Source organism: Leopardus geoffroyi, chromosome A2, assembly GCF_018350155.1.
Source record: "Leopardus geoffroyi isolate Oge1 chromosome A2, O.geoffroyi_Oge1_pat1.0, whole genome shotgun sequence".
Lineage (NCBI taxonomy): Eukaryota > Metazoa > Chordata > Mammalia > Carnivora > Felidae > Leopardus > Leopardus geoffroyi.
The window spans coordinates 13,559,274-13,584,157 of NC_059331.1; the positions used below are offsets into that span (position 1 = coordinate 13,559,274).

Consider the following 24,884-nt stretch of genomic DNA (forward strand, 5'->3'; position numbering starts at 1 on the left):
GCTTCACCCCCCCCCCCACCCCGTGCTGTGTGACCTTGACCTCCCACCTCTGTCACCACCCATTTCACAGAAGGGTAAACCCAGCCTTGAGGGGGCAGCTCCAGGCCGGAGTCCTGGCCAAGGCATAGCCTGGAGCCTCCATATCCCACTCTGGCTAGAGAAGCCCGGATGGTCCTGGGGATGGGGTCGGTGGAAGCAGGAAGAACCCACCGACCCACCAAAGGTCCCAGCCCCAAGCCTGCCGCTCCCTGGACCGTTTTCCCTCCTGCACAATGGGAGGAGAGAGTGGGGCCCAGGCTCAGGAAGCAGGGCCGAGGCGGGGGAGCCATTGTGCCTCCATGTTCTCTGCGTGCTTCTGGTGCCTTCCTGCCCCCAAGCCTTGGCACAGGCCGTGCCTGCCTCCTGGAGAGCCTTCTCCCCCTGCTGCTTTGTCCGCCTCAAGACTGGAAGCAGGACCTACTAGATTCTGGAACTTCCTGGCTGGAAACTCCCCCGTGATGTAAAGCTGGTCTGAGCCGGTAAAATCTTTCCATTCTAAGACACACACCCCTTCGCACAGCCAGCGCGGCCCCCCACTCACGTCTCCCTTATCCCGCTCCAACTTCACTTACTTCCGTGTTGTTTCCCAAACATCGCGAGTTCTTCCTACCGCAGGACCTTTGCATTTGCTGTGCCTGTTTCCTGGGATCCCCTCCCAGCTTTCTCCAGGGTGGCTCCTTCCCACCACCCCTCACCGCCCTCTCAGGAAACCTGGACGCAAGGGCCCTTGTGATTCGGCCACAACCCCAGTCTGTGACTCCGTGACCCTCTTCGCCACCTGAGGTGATGTCATTTGATTCCCTGGCTATTGTCTGTCCCCATATTTGAGACTGTGGGCCCCACCAGGGTGGAGAAATGGTCCCCACTATGACCCCAGCACATAGTAGACACTCAGAAGCGTTTGTCACAGCAGTCCATGACTCGGGAGGCCACAGAGGAACACAAAGGCTTTATTCTGGCAAGCCTAGCCCCTCCCCAGGTGCTCTACCCCGTCCAAGCCCCCTTCTCCCTTGGCCCCACGGAGATCACTCTGGTGGGTGATGGGCAAAGGAGGACCTTTGGCTCGCTGTCTCCTGGGGGAGGAACACACACGAGAGAACGGTCAGGCACGAGCAGGGTCTGCAGCAGGGACTTGGGAGGGCAATCCCTCCAGCCCAGCCCCCACCTCACCGTGGACATCTCATCCAGCTTCTAGAACTCAGACACACCACGGTGGCCACGCCTCACAGCCATTAGCACAGACCCGATGAGCAAGACGGACACCAGCAGACACACAGCCACCACCACGCCTGGGTTCCTGTGCAACTCAGGGGCCCCAGTGTCCCCTGGAGCTGAGGGGAGGAGGCCTGAGTCAGCCCTGGACCCCACCCCTCCCAAGGCTGAAACACGCACCGGGTGTTTCTACATCCCTTCCAGGAAGCCGTGCTCACTTCCCTCTCCTGTTGCTGCTGCGACTTTCTTTTAAGTTTATTTATTTATTTTGAGAGAGAGAGAGAGAGAGAGAGAGAGAGTGTGGGAGGGGCAGAGAGAGAGAGAGAGAGAGAGAGAGAGAAAGAGAACCCCAAGCAGGCTCTGCACTGTCAGCGCAGAGCCCGACTCGGGGCTCGAACTCTCAAACTGAGAGACCCATGACCGGAGCACACATCAAGAGTCGGACGCTCAACCGACTGAGCCACCCAGGCCCCCTGCTGCTGTAACTTTTTTCTTTTTAATATAGTTTTTTAAAAATGTTTTTAATGCTCGGTTATTTTTAAGAGAGAGAGACAGAGCATGAGCAGGGGAGGGGCAGAGAGAGAGGGAGACACAGAATCTGAAACAGGCCGTGGGCTCTGAACTGTCAGCACAGAGCCAGACGCGGGGCTCGAACTCCCAAACCATGAGATCGTGACCTGAGCGGAAGTTGGACGCTCAACCAACTGAGCCACGCAGGCGCCCCTGTAACTTTTTTTAAAGCACGATTTTCTCCTTTCCCTTTTGAAAATCATTTGTCTATAAGGAACTCATTCAGTGCTCTGTGTTTTTTGCTGCCCTCGTTGGGGACTCTCAGGAGTTCTTGCCAAGTGAGAAAAAGCAAATCTAGGATTCTGTTCCCAAATGCAGCGACGTTCTGAGGATGCCTGCAAAATTTGAGCCTTTGTGAGGCTGGTTTCCATCCTAGGACTTCTGGCAGGTCATTACACTTTGTGTCACGCTGTTCTTTGGACATTTGAGACAACACACTGTTCTGAATGACGGGGGTTTTTTTCTAGACCCCCTAGAAATGCTTGGCTTCTACTGAACCCCCAGGGCCCTGTCTGGCCATGCTCTGCAACTACCCTACCCTCCCTGCTGCCACCAGTATCCCCACTCATCCACCCCACTCACTCGGTCGGTCCCAACCCTGTCACTGGCCCTCAGATGCGCCAGGCACAGTCCTACCTCAGGACCTTTTCATGGGCTGTGCCAGCTACCCAGGCTGCTCTCCGGCTAGATACCTGTGTGACTGCCTCCTTCACCTCCTTTAAACTGAGACATTTACTAACTGTTCTTTAAAAATTTCAATCCTAGGGGCGCCTGCGTGGCTCAGTCGGTTGAGCGTCCGACTTCCGCTCAGGTGATAATCTCACAGGTCATGAGTTCAAGCCCCGCGTCGGGCTCTGTGCTGACAGCTCAGAGCCTGGAGCCTGCTTTGGATTCTGTGTCTCGCTCTCTCTCTCTTTCTCTCTGCCCCTCCCCCGCCTCACACTCTGTCTCTCAAAAAGAAATAAATGTTAAAAAAGAAAAAAAAAATTTTTTTAATTCAATCCTAGGGGTGCCTGGATGGCTCAGTCGGTTAAGCATCTGACTCTTGATTTTGGCTCAGGTCATGATCTCATGGTTTGTGAGTTCAAGCCCCACATCGGGCTCTGGGCTGACAGCACAGAGCCTGCTAGGATTCTCTCTCTCTCCCTCTCTCTCTGCCCCTCTCCCTGCTCCTCCTCTCTTTCTCAAAATAAATACATTTTTTAAAAACTAAAAATGTCAATCCTAGTACGGGACTCTTGATCTCCGGGTCGTGAGTTTGAGCCCCACACTGGGGGTAGAGATTACTTAACAGTTAAAAGTTTAAAACAAATTTCAATACACTTGTATTCACATTCTGACCCCTTATCGCGTTTATCTTGTTCTTTTATAAACAAATCAATAATTTACTTATAACCTGTCTCCCAACAAAGCTGTGTCTCACAGGACCTGATACACACTAGGTGCTTAATAAATGTGCATAGAAGAAAGAAGGTCTGAGCGGCTTTAGGTGATACCCGGTAGAGTGGGGAGAAGCACTTCTCCACACATTCTCAGGTCTGTGTCTCTCCCTGGTGGCTAATCCCAGAACTGCAGCCTGCTACCCCCAACCATTTCCCCAACCCCCAAACCTCCAGTACTCACCAGAGCCAGAGGACACAGAGGTCCTGTCAGTGCTGGCTGAGGGCATGGAAGAGGGCTCTGGTCTTGAGCTGGGAGAAGTGGAGCTCCAATGCAAGGTCAAGGTGGGGGAGCTTGGGGGGCTCGAGTGGGAGGTAGGGGTAAGCTCTGAACCCGGGGAGCCAGAACTGGGGTGGGTGGCCGTTTCTGGTTGTGGGGAGGAGATGGACTCCAACCTTAGATTTGTGGAGCTGGTGGGGGTTGCCCCTGAATTTGAGGAGTCGGTCTTTGAAATAAGGATGCGGACCTGGACGTTGGAGTCTGTAAAAAGAGAAACACGCCCAAAATGGAGTCACTTGTGCTAAGCCCCATATCAACAAACCAAGACTTAATACCTAATCTAATCGCAGTTTCCGCCCCGCCCAGGAGTGGGACCTTTACCCCGTCAATCTGGAATTAGCTGGTCAGCACTTGTGAGATAATCTGCCTCCTAGATGCCCCTCCTCTGCTTTCTCGTAAAGGAAGGTAAACTCGCCTGAAACAATCCACCCTTTGCTGGGAACTGCCTTTCTCTTCCCCCCCTTCTGCCTATAAAAGCCTTCCATTTTGTACAGCTCCCCGGAGCTCCTTTCTATCTGCTCAGATGGGACGCTGCCCAATTCATGAATCATTAATAAAGCCGTTTAGGTCTTCGGATTTATTCCTGCCGAATTTTGCCGCTTAACAAGTCTGCCTCTACACTCGAGGTGCTGCTGTGGATGGCAGCGGCCGGTGGTTTCCACTGAGCTAGAGGAGCCGTAGCTGGGAAGCTCGGTTCTCCGTCCTGCTCGCCAAGAGCACGGAAAAAAAATAACACTGGAGGGAAAACTCACTGAGGGGGCAGGGAGGGGATGGTTAGGGACAAGGGGGTGTGGCCTCAGCCCCAGCCCCTCGCCGGGGAAGAGGTCTCCCCGTTATCCCAGATGGTAAACACCTGCCTCTCGGGAGACCTGGAGGACTTGGCGAACCACGTGAGTGCTCCGTGGGAAGCGGGAGGCGCCCTTGTCTGAAGTGCTACAGCCAAAGTCACAGCCCGGGTGGGGCCCTCCCCGCCCCCACTCTTGCTTCGGGGCTCTAAAGGCCCTCGGTATATAGGGAATGGCTGCAACCCAGCCAGCTGGGGAACTCTTTCTCTTTTTTTTCTTTTCTCTTTTTTTCTTTCTTTCCCTCCTTCCTTTCCTTTCTTTCTTCTTTCTTCCTTCTTTCTTTTCTGTTTCTTTCTTCCCTCTTTCCTTTTCTTCCTTTCTTTTCTTTCTTTTCTTTCTTCCTTTCTTCCTTCCTTTTCCTTCTTTTTCTTTCTTCTTTCCCTTTCCTTCTTTCTTTCTTTTTCCTTCTTTCTTTCTTCTTTCTTTCCCTTCTCTTTCTTTTTTCCTTACCTCCTTCCTTTTCTTTCTTTCTTTCTTCCTTTCTTTTCTTTCTTTCTTTCTTTCTTTCTTTCTTTCTTTTCTTTCTTCCTTCCTTTCTTTCCTTCCTTCCTTTTTCTTTCTTTCTTTTCTTTCTTTCTTTCTTTCTTTCTTTCTTTCTTTTTCCTTCTTTCTTTTCTTTCTTCCTTTCTTCTTTCTTTTCTCTCTTTTCTTTCTTTCTTTCTTTCAGTCTATCTTCAATGTGGGGCTTGAAATCACCACCCTGAGACCAGGAGTCTCATGCTCCACCAACTGAGCCAGCCAGGCGACCCTGGGGAATCCTTCTAAACCTTCTGGGACTCAGTTTCTTCCTCTGTAAAGTGTAAGTCGAGCCTCTGAGCGCTCACACAGGTTTGGCACATAGTGGGTGGTCAGGTGCACAGATCCACCTCCAAGCCCTCCGCCCCCCCCCCCCCCCCCCGGGGAGGATCAGCTCTAATCTTCTTCATCAGGTACCTGGAAGGTCCCCAAGGCTAAACTCAGAGTCTTAAATGAGAGGTTGGTTCTGAGGTCTCTGGCTCTGGGAACAATCCGTGGTTTGGAGCTCTGGAAATTACCCTGCTCTGTTCCAGCCACTCCCTGGCTCCTACCCCATCCCAGGCACTGAGCCCAGGAGCTAGAATGAGGGTGGGTGAATATTTTGTGGGCCACGTCCCACAAGGACTTCCTAGTTCCAGGCTGCTAGGCACCTTAGCTGCTTGTGAGCTCGTTCATCAACGGCTCCTTGCCCCACCCTACCTACTCTGCCCCGGGCGAATCTTTGTGCTTCCTCCCTCACCTCACCTCCGGCAGCAAAAATGCGGAAATAACCTTAGGCGCCAGGAGGGGGCTGGGTCTACACACAGACCCCTAATTCTCTGTCCAGGCTCCCAGGCTCTGTGGGATGCCAGAGAAGTGTAGCCGAGGCATGGTGCACTGGCCTGACTTCATTCCCATTTTACAGATGGGGGACTAAGGCTCAGAATGGTTGGGAACCTGGCCCAAGGTGACTGGGAAGGTGGGAAGAGGGCCCCTTAAGGACCACCAAGGAGTCAAGGATGAAGAGGCCAGCCTCCCCAAACTGCTTCCTATCATTATTTTTGAGGCATTTCTGCTGAAATGAGGATGACTCGGGGCCACAGTGGACCCCAAGCCAAGCCAAAACTCTGGGGAGCTGAACTTTTTTTTTTTTTTTTTTTTTAAGTAGGCTTCACATGCAGCAAAGAGCCCAAGGGGTGGGGGCGCGGGGGGAAGAGACGGGCTTGAACTCATGACCCTTCAAGAGTCGGACCCTTAACTGACTAAGCCACCCAGGTGCCCCAAGGGAGCTGAACGTTTTATAAATTTTTTTTTTTTAACGTTTATTTATTTTTGAGACAGAGAGAGACAGAGCATGAACGGGGGAGGGTCAGAGAGAGAGGGAGACACAGAATCGGAAACAGGCTCCAGGCTCTGAGCCATCAGCCCAGAGCCTGACGCGGGGCTCGAACTCACGGACCGCGAGATCGTGACCTGGCTGAAGTCGGACGCTTAACCGACTGCGCCACCCAGGCGCCCCCCGAGCTGAACGTTTTAAAGTCACCCGAGGAAAGCCAGTGCTTGAAAGAGGAGGTGGAGGACGACACAAGCTCTGCTGAGTGCCGGGGACAGAGTAGACAGGTGCTCCTGAGCTGCCGGAGAGCTGACCAGAAGCTGAAGTGAAATTGGATCCAGGCACTGTGCCGGGAGCTTGCTTTGCCCGGAGTGCCCTAGACCAGGAGGCTGGCAAGAGCCAAGGCATCTGGTTCTACTCAGGGCCTGGCACAGCGGGGAGACTCGCCTCGCCTGAGCCTCAGTTTCCTGAGCTCTGCAGTGGGGATACATGTGGTGCCTTCTGAGTGAAGCCCTTGCCCGCAGTGGGAATCCCGGGCGTGGTGGCCTCCGCACTTGACATTCTAGGGCTGAGGCCGGGGCATGGGTCAGAGAGAGCCATGACTCGGTGGGACAAGGAGGGCTGGGGGGAAGGCTGCGGGTTCAACTCTTCTGCAGCCCGGGGACTGTCTTACAGGGCGGCAGAAGGAAATCAAGTCAGGCGCCAAGAACCTCTCCTGGGAGCCATCAATGCTTAGTGACCAGGAAGTGAGCCCTTATGTGGCCCCCACTATGGCCCTGGGGCCCTCACTCCTCTCCCCTTGGGGGCTACAAGAAACTGAGGTTTGAAACAGAACCTCAAACTGGGTATGGAGGCCCCCACCAGCCTCTTGCTGGTTCAGATCAGCAGCAGAGTGGCAGCGCCCCACTTTGCTTCTGAGAGGAGTGGCCCTTCACGTGTTGGGGGAAGGCTGGGGGTGGGGGGGGTGGCCTGAAGGAGGGATTCAGAAGCCAAGTGTGTTCCTGAGCCATACCCCCCCCCCTCCAGCTTCCCGAAAGCCAGGCCTCCTTGTCACCTGTTCTTACCTCTAGAGGCGACAGGGGCAAGGGAGGAATTCCCCAGCAGCAGCACCAGAGACAGCGGCAGAAGTGGCGATGGCAGCTGGGAGCCCGCCATTCCAGGGCAGGGAGGGCGAAAGGCGGGCTGGGCACAGGTGTGTGGCACGCGCACGCGCACGCGCCCCCTGCCTGCGGCGGCGTGTGGGGCTGGGCACAGGTGGGGCAGAGGTGGGGCCTCAGGACACAGGGCCTCTGGGGGCCCGCTACTGTTCCCCGGGGGTGCCATTCCTGCCGCCCTGTCCACCCGGACCCCCCGCCTCTCCTACAAACCCCACCTGGACCATGACCCTGAAGCCGTCCAACTCTCCCTATCCCCTCAACTCTGTGGCCCCCTCCGTAGCTGCCCTAAATCCATGCTGTCCCCGCCCTGCCCCTCCTCTGTCCGGGCCGCCCCCCTCTGGGGCAGCCCCCTCACTCTCTCTCTCTCTGCCCGGTTCCTGCCCCAACAGGCTGGGTGGGTCTGTCTGGCTCGCTCTCTCACCAAGACTGGGGGTGAGAGAGAAAGGCAGACTACATTTCCCCAATCGGGAAGTGGCTGGAAACTCCTAGCATTTCCTGAAGGGGGCACCCATGCGCCCGTAGGATTTTCTAGGGGCAGGGAACTCATGGTGGCCATTCTGGACCAGGTCCCCGGACACTGGCTTCTGGAATGTGCTGGGGACCGCTTCCATCTGGAACTGACTGGGCTCCACTCCATTAGCCACGGATAGACACGGTGACGTATGTGAGGCCACCCTGTCGGCCCTGACCTCTAGAAAAGATTTAGGGTCCCTCTCCCGGCTGCAAAACCCAGGTGCTGACTGCATGGTTGGAAGCTTTGGGGCCCCTCCCATCCAAGATGTTCCAGAGCCTCTCAACTCCACCCCCCACGCCAACCACACCCAAGACACCCCCATGAGCACAGGTGGACCAAGACTCAGGCTGTGGAGGGCTTTATTCACTAGACCCTAAGAGCCACATTGCCCCTCTCCTGGTGTCCCCCCACCAGTCAGCCAATGTCCTAGACACCGGGCCACTGCATATACTGCGGATCGTCCCATGCTGCTGGTCCCAAGAGCGCATCTGTGGTGAGGGTGGCCCGAGTGTGATGGCCGCGCCAGGTGGCTTGAAGCGTCTTGGTTGCCGCCTGCTGCTGCCTCAGCTGGCGGCGTGCGCTGAAGCCCCTCCACGCGGACTGGATGGTCGCGGCTGCCTTATTCTGGCGACGGGACTGCCGGGGGCTCCCGGGGGTTGTCTGGGTGCCAGAGCCCCATGGGACGCCTGCCTGGACTCTGGCGCCCCGGCCCATGCCGTGCACCACCCGAGTAGGCAGGGTGTGGCCACACGTGTGGCACGTGCGGGGGCTGGAACCCACGAGCATCACCACACTGGGCGGGCTCCCCGCCCTGGGACTCAGGGACTGGCAGAGGGGGCAGACGTGCGGCTGGCAGGACTGGAAGCAGCGGTGGTCAGAGGTCGACCGGGTCCTGCCGCCCATCTCGGCCCACACGCCCTGGAGCAACGCTGGCGGGGTTTGGCCCCGGCGGATACAGAAGCCCCGCCACACGGCTTGGATGACGGTGGCAGCTCTGGAGAGCTGGGCCAGGTCCCGCCGCACTTGGTACCCACGCCAGGCGGCCTGGATGATGACGGCCCACTGGTGCCACGCTTTGATGGCGCGGCGTGCCAGGTAGCCACGTGTGCACGCCTGGATAACGACCACAGCGCGGATGATTATCTTCTCCACGGCCTGCATCGATGTCATCAGCTTCCCCGGCTGCCTGGGATTCACCGCTGCCTCTCTGCCCACAGTGTCCCCCGGCACAGAAGCCCTGGCCGGCTCCCACGGGCCACCAGGGGTCACTGCGCCGTCCACGGGCCCGACGGCTCCACTGGGGACGGCAGAGTTCCGCGCTTGGCCACCAGCTCTGACGGCGTCCGCGGGGCCCTGGAGTACAGCGGGAGTCAGGAGTGCCCTAGGGCTGTCTGTAGGAGCCACAGCGCTCTGGAAATCCCGAGACCCCCATGTTGGCTCCTGGGTTAAAAGGGGCCTCCGGGAACCGCCAGGTGAAGACTCATAGCCCAGAGACACCCTCCGAAACTCTGGGTGCAGCCCAGCGATGCCCATGTCTTGTGTCGCCTCAGTACGTGTGATTGGTGTTATGGCTGGTGGTGTAGCCGGGAGGCGTTCGGGACTTTGCCGTGAGGACCTGTGGGCCTGCTCTCGCACGTCACGTGAGGGCACGATCCTGGCTACCTTATCATCTAGCATTTCCGACACAAGACTACCAGGCACGGACCTATAGGATTTTCTAGAGCCAAGAAACTTGTGGCTGGTCTGAGCCGGATCCCCAGATGCCGGCTTCTCGTGTGTTCTGGGGACAGCTTCTGTATGGAACCCACCAGATGCCACCCCACTCACCCTGGGCAGATAAAGCGGCACATGTGAGGCCACCGTGGCGGCCCCTGACCTCTGGGAAGTCCTGGGGGTCCCCATCCCAGCTACCGACCCTGGGTGCAAACTGGATGTTATAGTGCTGCCATGGGCCAGCTTGGGTGACCCTGCGACTATGGTAGAAGCCCCCGCCTCGTGGGCGTGGTTCTGGGGCACGTGATCCACCAAGGGGTTCTGAGGCACAATGAGAGCCACTGAGGGGCTCTGGGACCCATGAGCCGCTGTTGCCCGTTGATGAGCCAAAGGGGCCCCAGTAGCTCTGACAGACTCCATGTGCCCACTGGGGACCCTGCTAGTTGTCACAAAGTGGGAATTGGGGGCCCCCCAAGTGGTTGCTGACCCCTGCTGCAGAGCTGCAGTGACGCCCCCTGCCCTCCAGTGCTTGGCAATACTCAGGGACTGGGGAGGGACAGGGGCCATGCCACTGGTCAGCGACTTGGTTTCACTGGGAACCACCTCCTCCAACAATGGCTTTTGACCGTTGGGAAGGACCTGGAGGCTGTGATTGATGTCAGTTGACGGGAGGCTATGGGGCATCCACGGGGTTTCCTCGAGGACTATGGACTCCCCACTGGATTCGGACGCCTGGGACAGAGCCTTCTCCAGGTCCTCTGGCTTCATCATGACCTGGTCATCTGTGGTCTCAAATGGCATCATCCCAAGAGCGTGGCTCAACTGTGAGGATCTTTGTAGAACCGTGGGCCTTTGGTGCACCCTCCAGGTTGTGCCACTAGCTTCCCCAGCCCAGGGATGAAGTTGACCCAGGCCAATGGCACGGGATGCTTGGAAGGGGGCTATAGACCCTTCCCCAGCCAGAGATCCATAGTAAGGACGGGGAGTGATCCCGATCAGCATGGACCCCTGGGGAAGGCTCTGGGCCACATTTCCGACTGTGGGGGTCAGGCCAGCTGCGCTAGCCCTGGACCCCAGAACCAGGCCCCCATTCAGTCCCCCAGCCATAGATGCTGGAACCATAATAGAGGCCACAGACTCAGGGGAGACATTTGGGGCCACCTCACTCGCCACTGAACCTAGGACAAGGCTCGGAGCAGTGAAACTAACTGCACATCTTACAGGGAGGCTTTGCCCCATCCCACCAGCCCCAGACGCTGCAATCAGACTGGGGGCCACAGAACCTGGACACAGGGACCTGGTCATGCCACTGGCCACAGAACCCAGAGGAAAGCTCTGGGCCACAGCACTGGCCATAGGATCTGGAGGAAGACCCTGGCCCATGCCCCTGATCACGGATCCTGGGGGAAGGCTATGGCTGATACCATAGATCACAGACCCTGGGGGAAGGGTTTGAGCTACACCACTGACCACATAACCTGGTGGAAGGTGGGGAGGCACGTCACTGATCACGGGCCCCGGAGGCAGGCTTTGGCCCACACCTCTGATCACAGACCCAGGAGGAAGGCTGGGGGCCACACCACTGGCCACAGCACCTGGGGCCATAGCTGTGGCCATCCTATTGGCTACAGAACCTGGCACCAGGCCACTGTCTGTGCCCATCACAGGCTCCTGGCTGACAACATTTGCTTGTTGGTAACCTGGTGCCACAATTGTGGACACAGAAGGATTCTGGTGGTTCAAAGGTGTTGGGAGATCGACATTGACCGGAGACATATTGGGGGCCACGCTGGCCTGGGAAAACTTGAATGGACTCCTACCCCATCTGTTGGGCACTGAAGCCTGGGAGAAACCAGGACCCGCCTCTGAGGCTTGTTCACGAACCAAAGGGACACCTGCCACAGAGCCTGGGGATGCAGTGGGGGTCGTCCCACCGGCCACCTGAAACTGGTCTGGGCCCACACCAGTTACCACACTTCTCTGGCACACACTCCCTGCGATGCCTGGGCACACAGGTCCCGGACACACACTTAGGAACATACCAGCAGCCAGGGTCCCCTGAGACATATTTGGGAACATGCCGGCAGCCATAGCACCTGGGGACATGCTGGTAGCCATGCCCCTGAACAGAGCCCCCGGACATATACCGGTTCCCTGGTCTAGACAAGAGTCCTCTCCACTAGCCACAGGCACCTGGTAGAGGTTTGGGGCTGAAAGGGCAACAGCAGAATGTGCAGTCCTACTTGGGCACCTTCCCCTGACACTGAAAGGCTGATGAAATTCAAGGGACACCTCACTGAACTCAGGGGCCTGGGGGTATGAGGCCACCCCACTAACCATTACAGGATCTTGACATGGGTCCACCCCAGGGGTCACAGATGGCTGGCTCAGACCTTGACCCATGCTGCTGGTCCCAGATGGATATGATGCACTCAGGGGGACTTCAGTCACAACCGATGGATGACGCCGACTCGGGGCCACGGCATTCACCCTTGATGATGGTAGATTTGAACCCACTTTAGGGGGCCGACTTGACTGACCAATTGCACAGCTAGTACCACTCATTACAGATGGTTGGAATAGGCTGAGGGGCTCCCAACTGGCCACAGGTGCCTGGGCTAGGCTGGGGGCCACCCCACTGGTCACAGATGGCTGGGCTAGGCTGGGGGCCACCCCACCAGTCATAGGTAGCGGTGTTAGGCTGGGGGCCACTCTACCGGTCACAGATGCTTGCATTAGGTTGGGGACCATCCCACTGGTCACAGATGGCCAGGCTAGGCTGGGGGCCATCCCACCAGTCACAGGTAGCTGTGTTAGGTTGGGGACCACCCTACTGGTCACAGATGCCTGCATTAGGTTGGGGGCCATCCCACTGGTCACAGATGGCTGGGCTAGGCTGGAGGTCACCACACTGGTCACAGGTGGCTGGGCTAGGTTGGGGGCCACTCCACTGGTCACAGATGTCTGGGCTAAGCTGGGGGCCATCACACTAGTCATAGATGGCTGGGCTAGGTTGGGGGCCACCCTACCAGTCACAGATGGCTGGGCTAGGCTGGAGGTCACCACACTGGTCACAGGTGGCTGGGCTAGGCTGGGGGCCACCCTACCAGTCATAGATGGCTGGGCTAGGCTGGGGGCCACCCCACTGGTCAAAGATGCCTGGGCTAGGTTGGGGGCCACCATACTAGTCACAGATGACCAGGCTAGATTGGAGGCCATGGCACTAGTCATAGATGGCTGGGCTAGGTTGGGGGACACCCCACTGGTCACAGATGGCTTGGCTAGGCTGGCAGCCACCCCACTGATCACTGATGCCTCGGCTAGATTTGGGGCCACTCCACTGGTCACAGATGGCTGGGCTAGTCTGGGGACCACCCTACCAGTCATAGATGGCTGGGCTAGGTTGGGGGCCATGGCACCAGTCACAGATAGTTGGGCTAGATTGGGAGCCACCCCACTAGTCATAGATGGCTGGGCTATGCTGGGGGCTACCACACTAGTTATAGATGGCTGGGCTAGGTTGGGAGCCACCCCACTGGTCACAGGTGGCTGGGCTAGGCTGGGGGCCACCCCACCAGTCACGGATGGCCGGGCTAGGATGGGGGCCACCACACTAGTCACAGATGGCCAGGCTAGGTTGGGGGCCACCCCACCGGTCATGGATGCCTGGGCTAGGTTGGGGGCTACCACACTAGTCAAAGATGGCCAGGCTAGGTTGGGGGCCACCACACTAGTCACAGATGACTGGGCCAGGCTGGGGGCCATGACACTGATCACTGATGCCTGGGCTAAGTTGGGAGCTGTCCCACTAGTCACAGATAGCTGGGCTAGTATGGGGGCCACCCTACCAGTCACAGATGGCTGGGCTAGTTTGGGGGCCACGGCACCAGTCACAGATGGGTGGGCTAGGTTGAGGGCCACCCCACTAGTAATAGATGGCTGGGCTAGGCTGGGGGCCACGTTACCGGTCACAGATGCCTGGGCTAAGTTGGGAGCTGTCCCACCAGTCACAGATGGCTGGGCTAGGCTGGGGGCCACCCCAGCAGTCATAGATGGCTGGGCTAGGCTAGAGGCCACCCCACTGGTCACAGATGGCTGGGCTAGGCTGGGGGCCACCCTACCGGTTATAGATGGCTGGGCTAAGTTGGGGGCCACCCCACCGGTCACAGACGGCTGAGCTAGGCTGGGGGCCACGCTACTGGTCACAGACGCGTGGGCTAAATTGGGAGCCACCCCACTGGTCCCAGATGGCTGGGCTAGGCTGGGAGCCACCTTACCAGTCACAGATGCCTGGTCTATGTTGGGGGCCACCCCACCTGTCACAGATGGCTGGGCTAGATTGGGAGTCACCCTACTGGCCACAGATGCCTGGTCCATGTTGGGGGCCACCCCACCTGTCACAGATGGCTGGGCTAGGCTGGGGGTGACCTTAGTAGTCATAGACGATTCAGATAGGCTGGGGGTGACCCTACTGACTATAAATGGCTGTTGCGGGTTTGGAGCCATGTTATCTGCTACTGATGGCAGGGAGAGGCTTGAGGTTAATCTACTGGCCCCAGAGGGCTGCTGATACACAGTAGGGGCCACATTACCCAAAGACACACTCCTGGTCAGTCCTGTTCTATAGGATTTCTGGGACAAGCTCTTCTTCAGATCCATGGAGCTTTGGCCTGAAGACACATCCCTCTCATCCGGATCATCCAAGCCCCAGTGGACACTCAAGGTCACATGACCGGACACCGAGCTGTGGTGCAGAATGGGCATTGGCTCTGAACTCGCAGAGGGAGGGTGGTGGAGGTTTGGAGTCGTGTGTGGCCAGCTCACCTCCCTAGTTTCTTCCCTGTCTCCAGGCCCCTGAGGCCCCCCCTCGGCCTCTCCAGAGAGGAGGGCATCTACCCGGATGTCCCTATCCAAGCTGGCCTCCAAGGACGCCTCCTCCGCCAGGTCGATAGCAGTCAGACTGGCCACAGACGTGGTGGAAAGGCTGAGTGAACTACAGCTGGGCAATGAGCTCTGGGAATTACTCACATTCGGGCCACAGTCTGTGGAGTCTGGGGACAGGCTTCCGGACAGGTCATTGTCCAGACCCTGTGGCAAACTGGCCACCAGTTCATTGAGTATACGGCCAGTCACTTGCTCCCGTGGGCAGTGCCCACTGGAAATGGTACCCTCGGTCCGCTTCCTCTCCTGCCGAGGGATGGCTGTACCGGGCAGGGGGTGTGCCAACCTACTGCCTGGGGACACTTGGAACACACTGGGATCTACCTGAGTCTTGAGTGCCCAGCGATGACCGGGAGCCGCGGAGCCAGGCAAGAGACCTAGGCTTATGTCACAGGCCTTGGGAGTCTGTGGTTGGGCTAGGGGTGCTTTGCTCACAGCGGCAGCCCTCCGTGGACCTGAGGTCACCTTGCCGATTCTCTCCCTAGGGTCTGGGGAGGCCCGTTTGTGATTTGAGGACTGAGTTTTCTGCACGGCGTCCTCACGGACCACAGATGGCTGTCGTGGAACTTTGGTAGCTGATGACCGGTATACGCCGAGGGGCACCTTGTTGACCCCGGAGGGCCGACACCAACAAACAGATCCCCCATAGGCAGCGACACACTGGTGGGAGTGGGAGGCCTTCCCGCCACCCACAGTGCAGGGAGGCATAGCCGGGGCCACCCTGCCCTCCCTCGACGAGGCCCACGGATGTGGGGCCACCCTGCTGACATGTGGCTTATGGGAGCTCTGGGCTGTGCCACCGGCCACTGACGGCTGGCTGGTGCTTGGGCCCACACCGTTGGCAACGAGCGGCTGCCACAGACTGGGGGGCAGCTGCAGGAGGGGTGGCCTGGGCAAATCGGGGTCCATGTCGCTCTCCACGGGGTTGAGATCCGATGCCAATTCACCGGCCGCTGGGGGGAGGCACACATTTTTCTCACTGACCTCAGGAGTCAGATACAGGTTTGAGGAGGAGTCCCTGCTGGGCCCCCTCTCCCGTGATAGAGTGGGGTCCAGGGCAGCAATTAGGGGGTACTGATGAACAGTGGTGATCACTCTACTAGTTAGGGAGGCACCCATGGAGACCACCGACGAGCAGGGTGACCCCCCGAGCATGGCCCCATCCCCCATCTCTGCTAAGAACCCGGCAGGCCTGCCTGTGAAGAAGCCCTCCCAGGCCCCATCCTGGGGAACCCTGACCTTGCTGGGCTGTGGTCTCACGGGGCCTAGGGTGGGCCCCCACGCAGCTGATGGGCTCCCCACCTCCACTGGGGTCGGCATCACAGTCATCCTGCTTCCTGCTGTTTGCGAGGTGGCCTTGGGGAGGACAACTCCGGTCCTCAGGGCTGCCTGAGACAAAGACTGGCTCAGGACCGCGCCTAGCTCCCCCTGACACAGGGCCTGGCTCAGGGCTGCCCACTCCTCCTCCGTCAGCGCCTTGCTGAGCACGCCCGCCAGTTTGCCCTGCTTGGCCTTAGCGAGTTTTGCCCGGAGCTCGGTGGGGGTCAGGGTGCGGGACAGGGCAACGCCCAGCTCACCCCAGGACAGCACTTTCATCAGCGCTGTGCCCAGCATGCCCTGGGGCAGGGCCTTGGTCATCGTGGCACCCAGGACTTTCTTTGTCAGGGCCTGGTTCAGGGCTGCCCTCACTTGCCCCTGGGAGAGGGCTTTCGCCAGCAGGGCGCGGAGGTCCTCCTGGGAGCCCAGCTCGGCGGCCAGCTCGGCACACAGGGAGGCGAGCTGGGAGGCTGCCGGCTCTTCCTGGCAGGGTGTGGCTGGGCCGGCCATCGACGGCTGGGCCCGGGTAGCTCCACTGTCACCCCAGGATTCAATGTTGCACGTGGGGTGTCTGGGAGATGCCGACAGGGGCATCAGCATGCTCTGGGTTTCGGAGGACCCCTGGCATGGGCCCTGGGTGGCTTTGCCCTGTGCATGGCTGTGGGGCTGGATCTGGGTCAGTCTGTCCTCTGGCTTGGCTCGGGGCAGAGTGCCAAGGGCACCAACGTGATGACAAGGCTGGGAGGAGGCCCTGAACCCAGCCAAGAGCGGCTGCGACTGGGTCTTGCTGCTGAGCTCAGCAGGTTGGTGGGTTCCATAGAGGCACTTGGCTGCTTCTGTGACCAGCTGGGCCTGGGAGTGCACCTTGGTCAGCCCGGTAGGCAGATGTGCTTGAGATTGGACCTTTACTGCTCCTGTGGCCAGATGTGCCTGGGACTGTGCTTTGGTCAGACATGTGCCCAGATGTGCAAAGGATGGGGTCTTGGTCAGCTTGGCAGATGGACGTGCCTGGGACAGGGCCTTGGACGGACATGGGCCCAGATGTGACTGAGCCTCAGCTGCGGTCAGCTCAGCAGGTGGATGTCCCTGGGACAGGGCCTTGGTCAGCTTGGTGGATGGATGTGCCTGGGGTAGGGTCTTGGACAGACATGTGCCCAGATGTGCCTGGGGCAGAGTCGCGGTCAATTCAGCAAGCAGCTGTCCCTGGGACGAGGCTGTGATTGAACATGTGGCCAGCCGTTCCTGGGGCAGAGCTTTGGCCAGACATGTTCCCGCGGCCTTGGCCGGACATGTGGCCGGCTCGCCCCGGGGTAGGACCACAGCTGTTTCTACAGGCACATACACCTGGGATTGAACCTTCATGACATCGGTCCTCAGGTGTGTCTGTAATGAGGACTTGTTCCTGTCCTCAGTCACTTTTGTCCATGGCGAAGCCCTGGGCGTTTCAACGGCCAAACTGGTGTTGGATACTGTTTCCGTTTTCACCTGTTTCTGGGAGAAGGTCTTGATTTTTTCAGCTTCTAAAGGAGGCCTGGCTGGAGCCTTGGGAGTCCCAGCCCCCAGATGTGGTGGGGGAAAGTATTTGACCTTTCCCTCAGGCAAGGATGAGCGGGATGAGATCTTGACCATCCCTGTTGTCTGCTTTGCATCCACCACAGCCTTGGCCTTTGGTCCGTTCAGATACGTGTGGGATGAGGTGTTGGGAACTCCGGCTGCCGCTGCTGCTGGAGGTGAAGACTTCAGATTTCCAGCTGTTGGAGGTGGCAGGCACAGGGTCCTGATGATGGCAGCCACCGAGCGGAATTGGGCTGGGGTTTTGGTGACCATGGCCGCCAGACGGGTCTGGGGAGGTGTCTTGGCCATCGCCGGCGCGGGGCATGTCTGGGGCGGAGTCTTGGTCATTGCGGCCACAGGGCGTGTCTGGGTTGGGGGCTTGATCATTGAGGCTAACAGGCATATCTGTGGTGAGATCTTGGCCATCATGGCTGCCGGTCGTGTCTGGGGTGAAGGGTTGGTTATCGAGGCTGTTGCTCGCATCTGGGTTGGGGTCTTGGATACCGGGGCTGCTGGGGATGGCTGGGGTGGGGTCTTGTTCCCCATGGCTGCCAAGCAAGACTGTAATGGGGTCTTGGTCACTGTGGCTGGCTGGGATGTCTGGGGTGAAGTCTTAGCCACTGCAGCCACCGGGCATGTCTGGGGTGAGGCCTTGGCCACCGGGCCTACCTGGTACATCTGGGGTGGGGTCTTGGTTATTGTTGCCGTGGGCGTCGAGCATGGCTGGGGTGGGGTCTTGTTCATCATGGCTGCCAGGCAAGACTGGAGTGGGGTCTTGGTCATCGTGGCTGCTGGGTACATCGGGGTTGGGGTCTTGGTCATCCGGGCCGCTGGGTACATCTGGGGTGGGGCCTTGGCTACTGTTCCCGTGGGCACTACACACAGCTGGGGCGGGGTCTTGGTTATCACAGGTGCTGGGCCTGTCTGGGGTGGGGCTTTGAAGACCTCTGCTTCCATGTGGTCCTGGGTCTGGGTCTTGAGTGATCCGTGAACTGCCGGGGCATACCTGACAGGTGGTGGTGGCCCGGAGACTCCTGACTTGCTGGCTCTGGCAGTTCCTTGCTTGGTCTTCACTGTGTCCCCTTCTACATGGACAAGGCAGGAATTTCTGACGGTTCTTGTCAGCAGGCATGGGCAGCACTTTGCATCTAGACTCACTGGACACGGAAGTCTGATGGCAACGGTCTGGTGTGGTAGGAAGGTGACGTTGGGGCCTCCAATGGTACAAGGGACCCGTATGCCAGGCCGTGGAGTACTCTGGGTCTGCAGGAGGACCAGCTGGTGGGTGCAGGCAGCCAGGCTGTCGGAGGAAGGGAACTGGGTCTCTTTGCTCACCATGATGGGCTGAGCCAGAGGGGACTTGCTCTCTCCTGGATGCTGGAAACGCACCTGCTGGGGGGGGTGGTAAGGGATGTCCCCCTCCTCCACGCTCACTTTTTTCTCCACCGACTTGCCAGACCGGAGGAGACGCTTGGTGTTGAAGTGTCGCCAGGCCTCCTGGATGGCCTTGGCTGCCATCATCTGGGAGATCAGCTTTTGCCGGAGCCGGTAGCCTCTCCAGTTGGCTTGGATGAGGGTGGCTGCACGGGACAGCATCATGTCCATTTCATCTACCAGGATGTTCTTGAAGGCCTGGCTCTCAACCACAGCCCGGAGGCGTGGGATGTGACGAGTCACCTTCTTGTCCTTGTCCAGATCTTGCGGAAGGCTCTCCTTGGAACCAAGTGGCTCATGCTGAGGTTTTGGACGCAGCGTCCGTGCTTTGTCTTGGAGATTGGGGTCGGACTGGGGCTGGTACAAGCTCTGCCCATTGGGTGATAACTGGGGCTGTGTTGCTTGCTGCATTGTCTTTCTTCTTGAGCAGGTCAGCTCTGCCTGTGAAGGGTGGCAAGGAGGTAGGTGGTCAGGGAGTGGGGTCATGCAGGCAAGAGGTCTCCTTGCCGGAGCAAGCACTCCAGGACCTACCTCTTCCTGTTCTTGGCACCTCACAATCTTCCTCCTCTCCTTTGCAAGCCCTCTTTCTCCTGGCCACCTACCGCGGTGGCCTTTGGTACCTATGTCTCCCTCATCATCCTGTGGCCACTTCGATGCTGGCACAGTGCAGCCGCTCAGTTAAATGTCCAACCACCTTCTTGCTTTTTGAACTTCCTTTATATCTGGAACATAGTGTGAATATAGCACTGATCACACTATTTTGGAAAATTTCTGGGGTGTGTGTGTGTGTGTGTGTGTGTGTTATTTTTTGCCTCTCCCCATTTACTATGAATTCCTAGAAGGCTAGAACCAAGTCTGAGTCATTTCTGAGTCCCCATCTCGGTCACAGGGCCTGGTTTCAGGCTGCGAGCAGGTGAGTGTTGGGTGGGTGGCTACATTAATAAATGAGTGGTTGAGTGGATTGGAAGTTGGGCAGATAGGTGGACGAATGACTAGATATGGAAGGGATAAATCTGGATAAATGAATGAATGGTGAGTGGGTTGGAAAGATGGATAAAGGGTTGTGTGGAAGAATAAATCGGTAAATGAAATTGATGAATGAATTGATCAACAGATCAACAAATAAGGAAATGGACACATGGATGGATGGATGGATGGATGGATGAATGGATGGATGGATGGATGGGAGGGGAGAGAGAAGGAGGGAGGAATGGACGGATGGGTAGACGAATGAGTAGTGGATGGATGAAATCTGAGTAGATAAATGGGCGTATGAATGAAGAGAACTGAAGAAATTGAAGAGATCAATGAACAGGAGGTAGACTGATGGCTGGATGGATCAGAGAATAGATGGTGGATGACTCGTAGATGATGGGTAGATCAATGACAGATGGAAGGATGAGTAGAAGGACAAGGGGGTGACTGCGGTTTTCAGAAGTACCTTGGTTCAGAGGGAGTTGGGATATTGCCAAGCAGCCCTGATGCGTAACCTGGAGCATAATACACTTGTCTGGCAGAAGCCCCCCCACATCCCTGCCATCTGGTGGGAGCAGCCAGTTTCTTTTCCCAGCCATCTGCATACCTTGAAGGGCCATAGGGTTGGCGAAGGAGCAGGAGGAGAAGGTGCAATCCCAGAAGCCAACTTGTAAGAGGAAGCAGCCTTCATTCAGCCTTTCATCTCATGCAACGTGCAGCAACACTGCCCTGGGCTGGCTCTGACCTCAAGACCAACATGAGAAGAAATGTTAAAAAGCAGACAAACAAAATCCCCAAACCCTAGCATCTCAAAACAAAAATCAAAGACTTTTAATTCCACAAAGATGAATTCATTCTAGTGTTATTTGGGGTTTTTTAATGTTTGTTTATTTTGAGAGACAGAGAGAGAAAGAGTGCGTGCAAGCAGGGGAGGGGCAGAGGGGGACAGAGAGAATCCCAAGCAGGCTCCATGCTATCAGCACAGAGCGTGACACGGGGCTCAATCTAATGACTGTGAGATCGTGACCTGAGCTGAAATCAAGAGTTGGACACTTAACTGACTGAGCCACCCAGGAGCCCCTAATGTTATTTTGTACATATAAGCAAAACAGTTAGAGAGAACCAAAAAGGTGATTCCTAGGGGGTCAGTTACAAGTGCATAAAGGAGGATGTTCAAGGATGTTCATCACTGTATTGTTGAAGAAGAGTAAAAACTGAAAACCACCCAAATGCTTATCAACAGGAGGCGGCTTAAATTACACAGAACAAGGGGGCTTGGGTGGCTCAGGTGATTAAGCGTCTGACTTCGGCTCAGGTCATGATCTTGCAGTTTGTGAGTTTGAGCCCCATGTCTGTGCTGACAGCTCAGAGCCTGGAGCCCGCTTCGGATGCTGTGTCTCCCTCTCTCTCTGCCCCTCTCCTGCTCTCTCAAAAATAAATAAACATTGGGGCGCCTGGGTGGCGCAGTCGGTTAAGCGTCCGACTTCAGCCAGGTCACGATCTCGCGGCCCGTGAGTTTGAGCCCCGTGTCAGGCTCTGGGCTGATGGCTCAGAGCCTGGAGCCTGTTTCCGATTCTGTGTCTCCCTCTCTCTCTGCCCCTCCCCTGTTCATGCTCTGTCTCTCTCTGTCCCAAAAATAAATAAACGTTGAAAAAAAAAATTTTTTTTAATAAATAAACATTAAAAAAATTGTTTTAATTTACTCAGAACATTCATACAGCGGTATGCAATCCAGCCATCAGAAAGATGTCCAGATCCACAAAAAGGGCTAAAATTTAAAAGATGGACACAGCATGACCACTTGGGGAAACTGTCGGTATCTTGAAGGCGATTCATCAATTTCACCCTGACATTTACACTCAAGAGGTCCACGTGTTCATTACACTCACCCCAAACCGCCCAAATGCCCATCAACAGAAGACTTAAATTCAACCGTATCAGTAATTGATATAATAGACCAAACACTTTAAGACAGAGATGATCGAAATAGATTTGTTTTCAAAGACCCACGTGCTGCCTCCTTTCACAATGAATGTTGTAGCGTCACCTATGTAATGGCTTGAATGTCCTGCCCCAGCCCGGTGTTCACCCCAGCCCCAGGACAGGTTGGGCCCATTCAGAACAAGCATCAGTGTGAACTGAATCATAACGGCAAATGGGCCCGAGGCTGGTTCTCCTGGAGGTGGGCACAGTCATTGTCCCCATTTCACAGAGGAGAAACCTGAGGCCCGGAGAAGCCAATATACCATATTTCTTATTTCTTTGTTATTTCTGATTTGCCTCCCCGCCAATTAACTATGAGCTGCCCATGGGTAGGGATGTCTGCCTCTTTTGTTTGCTGTTGAACCCCCAGTGCCTAGAATAGTACATACAATAGGTGCTCAATAGATGTTTATGGATAGATGCATGGATGGATGGATGGACGGATGCAGCCCAAGCTTCAGAACTTGGAGAGAGCAGCTTCAGGATCTGAAACGGCCTATCCCAGAGTCTGGGGTTTCATCAGCCATATGGTTCAGCCCTTTCAATGAGCTCAATCAAAATGAGTGAACAGACAACGGAGCGAGAGGGGACAGGAAAAAGGAAAGGGGCCCCCAGACATGTAAGCTGAGCTGGCTTGGAAATTTTGAGTAAACCCCTCTGAGCCTCCGTTTCCCTGTCACGCAAGCTAAGACCACTTTCCCGGCCTCCCAAGAAACATGATAGGCTCTCCAGGCTGGGACCCCAGGCAGACAAACCCACCATCAGGTTTTTGGGGGCGCCAAGCGCCCCTGGTCTGAGGGACTGAAAAGCTGACCCACTTCTTGGAGTGGCCTGGAGAGTCCAAGGGGACTCTGAGGATGCTGGAGGCCAGGGGAGAACAGCCCAGTCTCCGTGTACCCCCCACCCCAAACCCTCCACCAGCCCCACTCACCTGCCCCTGAAGCTGAACCGACCAGCCCGAATGGCCAGCCTTGGGGCCCTGGTGCCACAATGGCTTTGTGACTCACAGCCAAGTTCCAGCCAATCCCCACCAGCTCCTCCTGGGGAAAGGGGGTTCTAGAAGGCAGACCCAGTGTGGGGGCGGTACCTAGATCAGGGCTGAGGGTTATGGTGGTGTCCACATATTTTCTGCCTGTCCTGAACAGAAAATTAGGGCTCTGAGCACAGAGGGGAGCCCGAATTCTTCCCCTACACGTGTCTCAAAGCAGACTCAGTCTCACATACCTTGGGCATTTGTTGAGCACCTAAGTTTGCAGCGGGACCTCATCTGGGTCTGGGGACACAAACAACTCAAATAACTTGGGGGTGTGAAACTGCTAGGAAGGAATCAAAGAGGGGGTGGATGGGCTGAGTCCCAGAGGAGAAGAGGTTAGTCACAGGAGAGCTGGGGGAAGGGCATCCCAGGTGGAGAACACAGCTTGGGCAAAGGCCCTGAGGCGGAAGAAGTTAGGCATGGTTAGGGAACGTGGAGGCTGATGTGGTTGGAGGCGAGAGGGAGAAGAGGGCCGGAGGTGGAGGACAACTGAATAGGGAGGAGTCAGAGAGGAGTACGGAGTTTGGGTTTTATCAAGAAGGTTCTGGGGAGCCATAAGAGGGGTCCAGAGCAAAGAAGACACTGCTGTTGTAAAAGGCCAGGGATTGTCTGTGTCTGGCTCTGAGGATAGGGGCTCCTTAGAGTGAAGCTAGGCCCAAGGTTCCTTGGGGTCCCCATATGGGCCTGGCAAAACCGGGTATTGACTCTGAGCCACAGTCCTGAAGGGGAAAGTGAGGCCACCGTCCCCATTCACCTCCTGGGGCTGGGCTGATGCCCGGTGTGAATCACACTGCTGGCCGGGGCTGGGGCTGACACACACCTTGGCCTCAGCTCAGCAGGGTCCTGCCAAAGCCACACAGCCCGGCCCAGCAGCCTCTGCCTCGCTTCCCTGGGGGTTGCGGGGGAACAGCTTCCGAGGCCAGCTGGGTAGCTGAGGGAAGAAGTGTTATCAGGCTCCCAGCTGTGCAAAGGCCCTGAGGCCAGAAAAGAAAGAAGTAGTTTGGGTGGGTGGGGGGGGGGGGGTGCCTGGAGAGACACTGACCTCTCCAGGGCCAGATGCACTCGAGGACTTTTTTTTCCAGAAAGGTTTCAAGTATGGGGTCAGATCTGTGGTTTCCAACAAAGCCCCCGTGTCACATGCTGGTGAAAACATAGGGCCTCCACTTAGACCCAAGGCTCCTGGGAGCCAGGCAGGAGTCTAGGGTTCTAGCCCCTGCTCTGCCATCTAGCAGGGGCGGGATACAGTAAGATATACTTGGCCTTCGTCCCTGGTCCCTGGCACTCTTCTCCTGAAACTCTCGGAATCTCTGAGGGTGATAAGTGTCTTTTGTAAACTAAAAGATGAGTGATGGCTGGGGACTAACAGATAGCTTCAGGATGGGGGCTGGTCCCCAGAAAGACCAAGGCATTAGAGGGTTGGAACGTTCAGCCCCACCTGCCAGACCTCCTGGGAGGGAAGAGGGGCTGGAGATTGAACTAATCACCAAAGGTCAATGATCTAACCATCATGCCTATGGAAAAAGACCACTGGGGTTCAGAGGGCTTTTTAGTTGGTGACCACGCAGGGGTACCGGGAGGGTGGCACACAGAGGGCCTGGAAACTCCACACCCCTTCCCCTTGTATCTTGCCCTATATATCTCCACCTGGCTCTTCCTGAGTTGTATCCTTTAAAATAGTCCAGTAATAGTAAATAAAGCACTTTCCTAGGCTCTTTGAGCTGTTCTGGCAAGTTATAAAAACTGGGGTGGGGGTCATGGAAACCCTTGGTTTCTAGCTGGTTGTTCAGATGTCCCAGGTGACAACTTGGGGCTTGCACCTGGCATCTTTTTTTTTTTTTTTATGGTTATTCATTTTTGAGAGACAGGGCATGAGCAGGGGAGGGGCAAGGAGGGAGGGAGACACAGAATCCGAAGCAGGCTCCAGGCTCTGAGCTGTCAGCACAGAGCCCGATGCAGGGCTTGAACCCACAAACCGTGAGATCCAGACCCGAGCCGGAGCGACTAAGCCACCCAGGTGCCCCGTAACTGGCATCTTAAACGGGGATGGTCT

At 56.8% G+C, this 24,884-nt stretch overlaps 2 protein-coding genes across 7 annotated transcripts; both read right to left on the reverse strand.

The window, feature by feature from the left end:
* Positions 1-969: 969 nt before the first annotated feature.
* LOC123607416 (proline-rich receptor-like protein kinase PERK9) lies at positions 970-7,705 on the reverse strand. 3 transcript variants are annotated; one of them, XM_045496664.1, is made up of 4 exons: positions 7,278-7,699; positions 3,445-3,741; positions 1,210-1,370; positions 970-1,112 (listed from the first exon to the last, which is right to left on the reverse strand). In XM_045496664.1, exons 1-3 carry the CDS (start codon positions 7,534-7,536, stop codon positions 1,231-1,233), a joined length of 696 nt encoding a protein of 231 aa, XP_045352620.1. In that variant the 5' UTR covers positions 7,537-7,699; the 3' UTR covers positions 970-1,112; positions 1,210-1,230. The 3 variants fall into 3 exon arrangements, with proteins under 3 accessions (XP_045352620.1, XP_045352617.1, XP_045352619.1); XM_045496661.1 differs by lacking the exon at positions 1,210-1,370 and having other exon boundaries at positions 7,278-7,705; XM_045496663.1 differs by lacking the exons at positions 970-1,112; positions 1,210-1,370 and adding an exon at positions 1,941-2,156 and having other exon boundaries at positions 7,278-7,703.
* A 521-nt stretch (positions 7,706-8,226) lies between these two features.
* On the reverse strand, positions 8,227-22,978 carry IQCN (IQ motif containing N). 4 transcript variants are annotated; one of them, XM_045496655.1, is made up of 5 exons: positions 22,733-22,858; positions 20,426-20,563; positions 17,016-19,284; positions 15,778-16,898; positions 8,227-9,237 (listed from the first exon to the last, which is right to left on the reverse strand). In XM_045496655.1, the coding sequence occupies exons 2-5, from the start codon at positions 20,507-20,509 to the stop codon at positions 8,311-8,313; spliced, it is 4,401 nt and encodes a 1,466-aa protein (XP_045352611.1). In that variant the 5' UTR covers positions 20,510-20,563; positions 22,733-22,858; the 3' UTR covers positions 8,227-8,310. The 4 variants fall into 4 exon arrangements, with proteins under 4 accessions (XP_045352611.1, XP_045352608.1, XP_045352607.1 ...); XM_045496652.1 differs by having other exon boundaries at positions 8,227-16,898; positions 20,426-20,558; positions 22,733-22,978; XM_045496651.1 differs by having other exon boundaries at positions 8,227-16,898; positions 22,733-22,978.
* Positions 22,979-24,884: the final 1,906 nt, after the last annotated feature.

Excerpts from the sequence above, each read along its gene's own strand:
- IQCN (XM_045496652.1), bottom strand. The coding sequence starts at position 20,509 with ATGAAGGCTGCTTCCTCTTACAAGTTGGCTTCTGGGATTGCACCTTCT. Across the intron at positions 19,285-20,425 it reads CAACCCTATGGCCCTTCAAG|GCAGAGCTGACCTGCTCAAG; the intron begins GTATGCAGATGG and ends CACCCTTCACAG. Across the intron at positions 16,899-17,015 it reads CGCGACTCTGCCCCAGGCAC|ATCTGGGCCCATGTCCGTCC; the intron begins ATCTGGGCACAT and ends AGGCTCAGTCAC.
- LOC123607416 (XM_045496664.1), bottom strand. The coding sequence starts at position 7,536 with ATGGCACCCCCGGGGAACAGTAGCGGGCCCCCAGAGGCCCTGTGTCCT. Across the intron at positions 3,742-7,277 it reads TGCCCCTGTCGCCTCTAGAG|ACTCCAACGTCCAGGTCCGC; the intron begins GTAAGAACAGGT and ends CTCTTTTTACAG. Across the intron at positions 1,371-3,444 it reads CTCTGTGTCCTCTGGCTCTG|CTCCAGGGGACACTGGGGCC; the intron begins GTGAGTACTGGA and ends TCCTCCCCTCAG.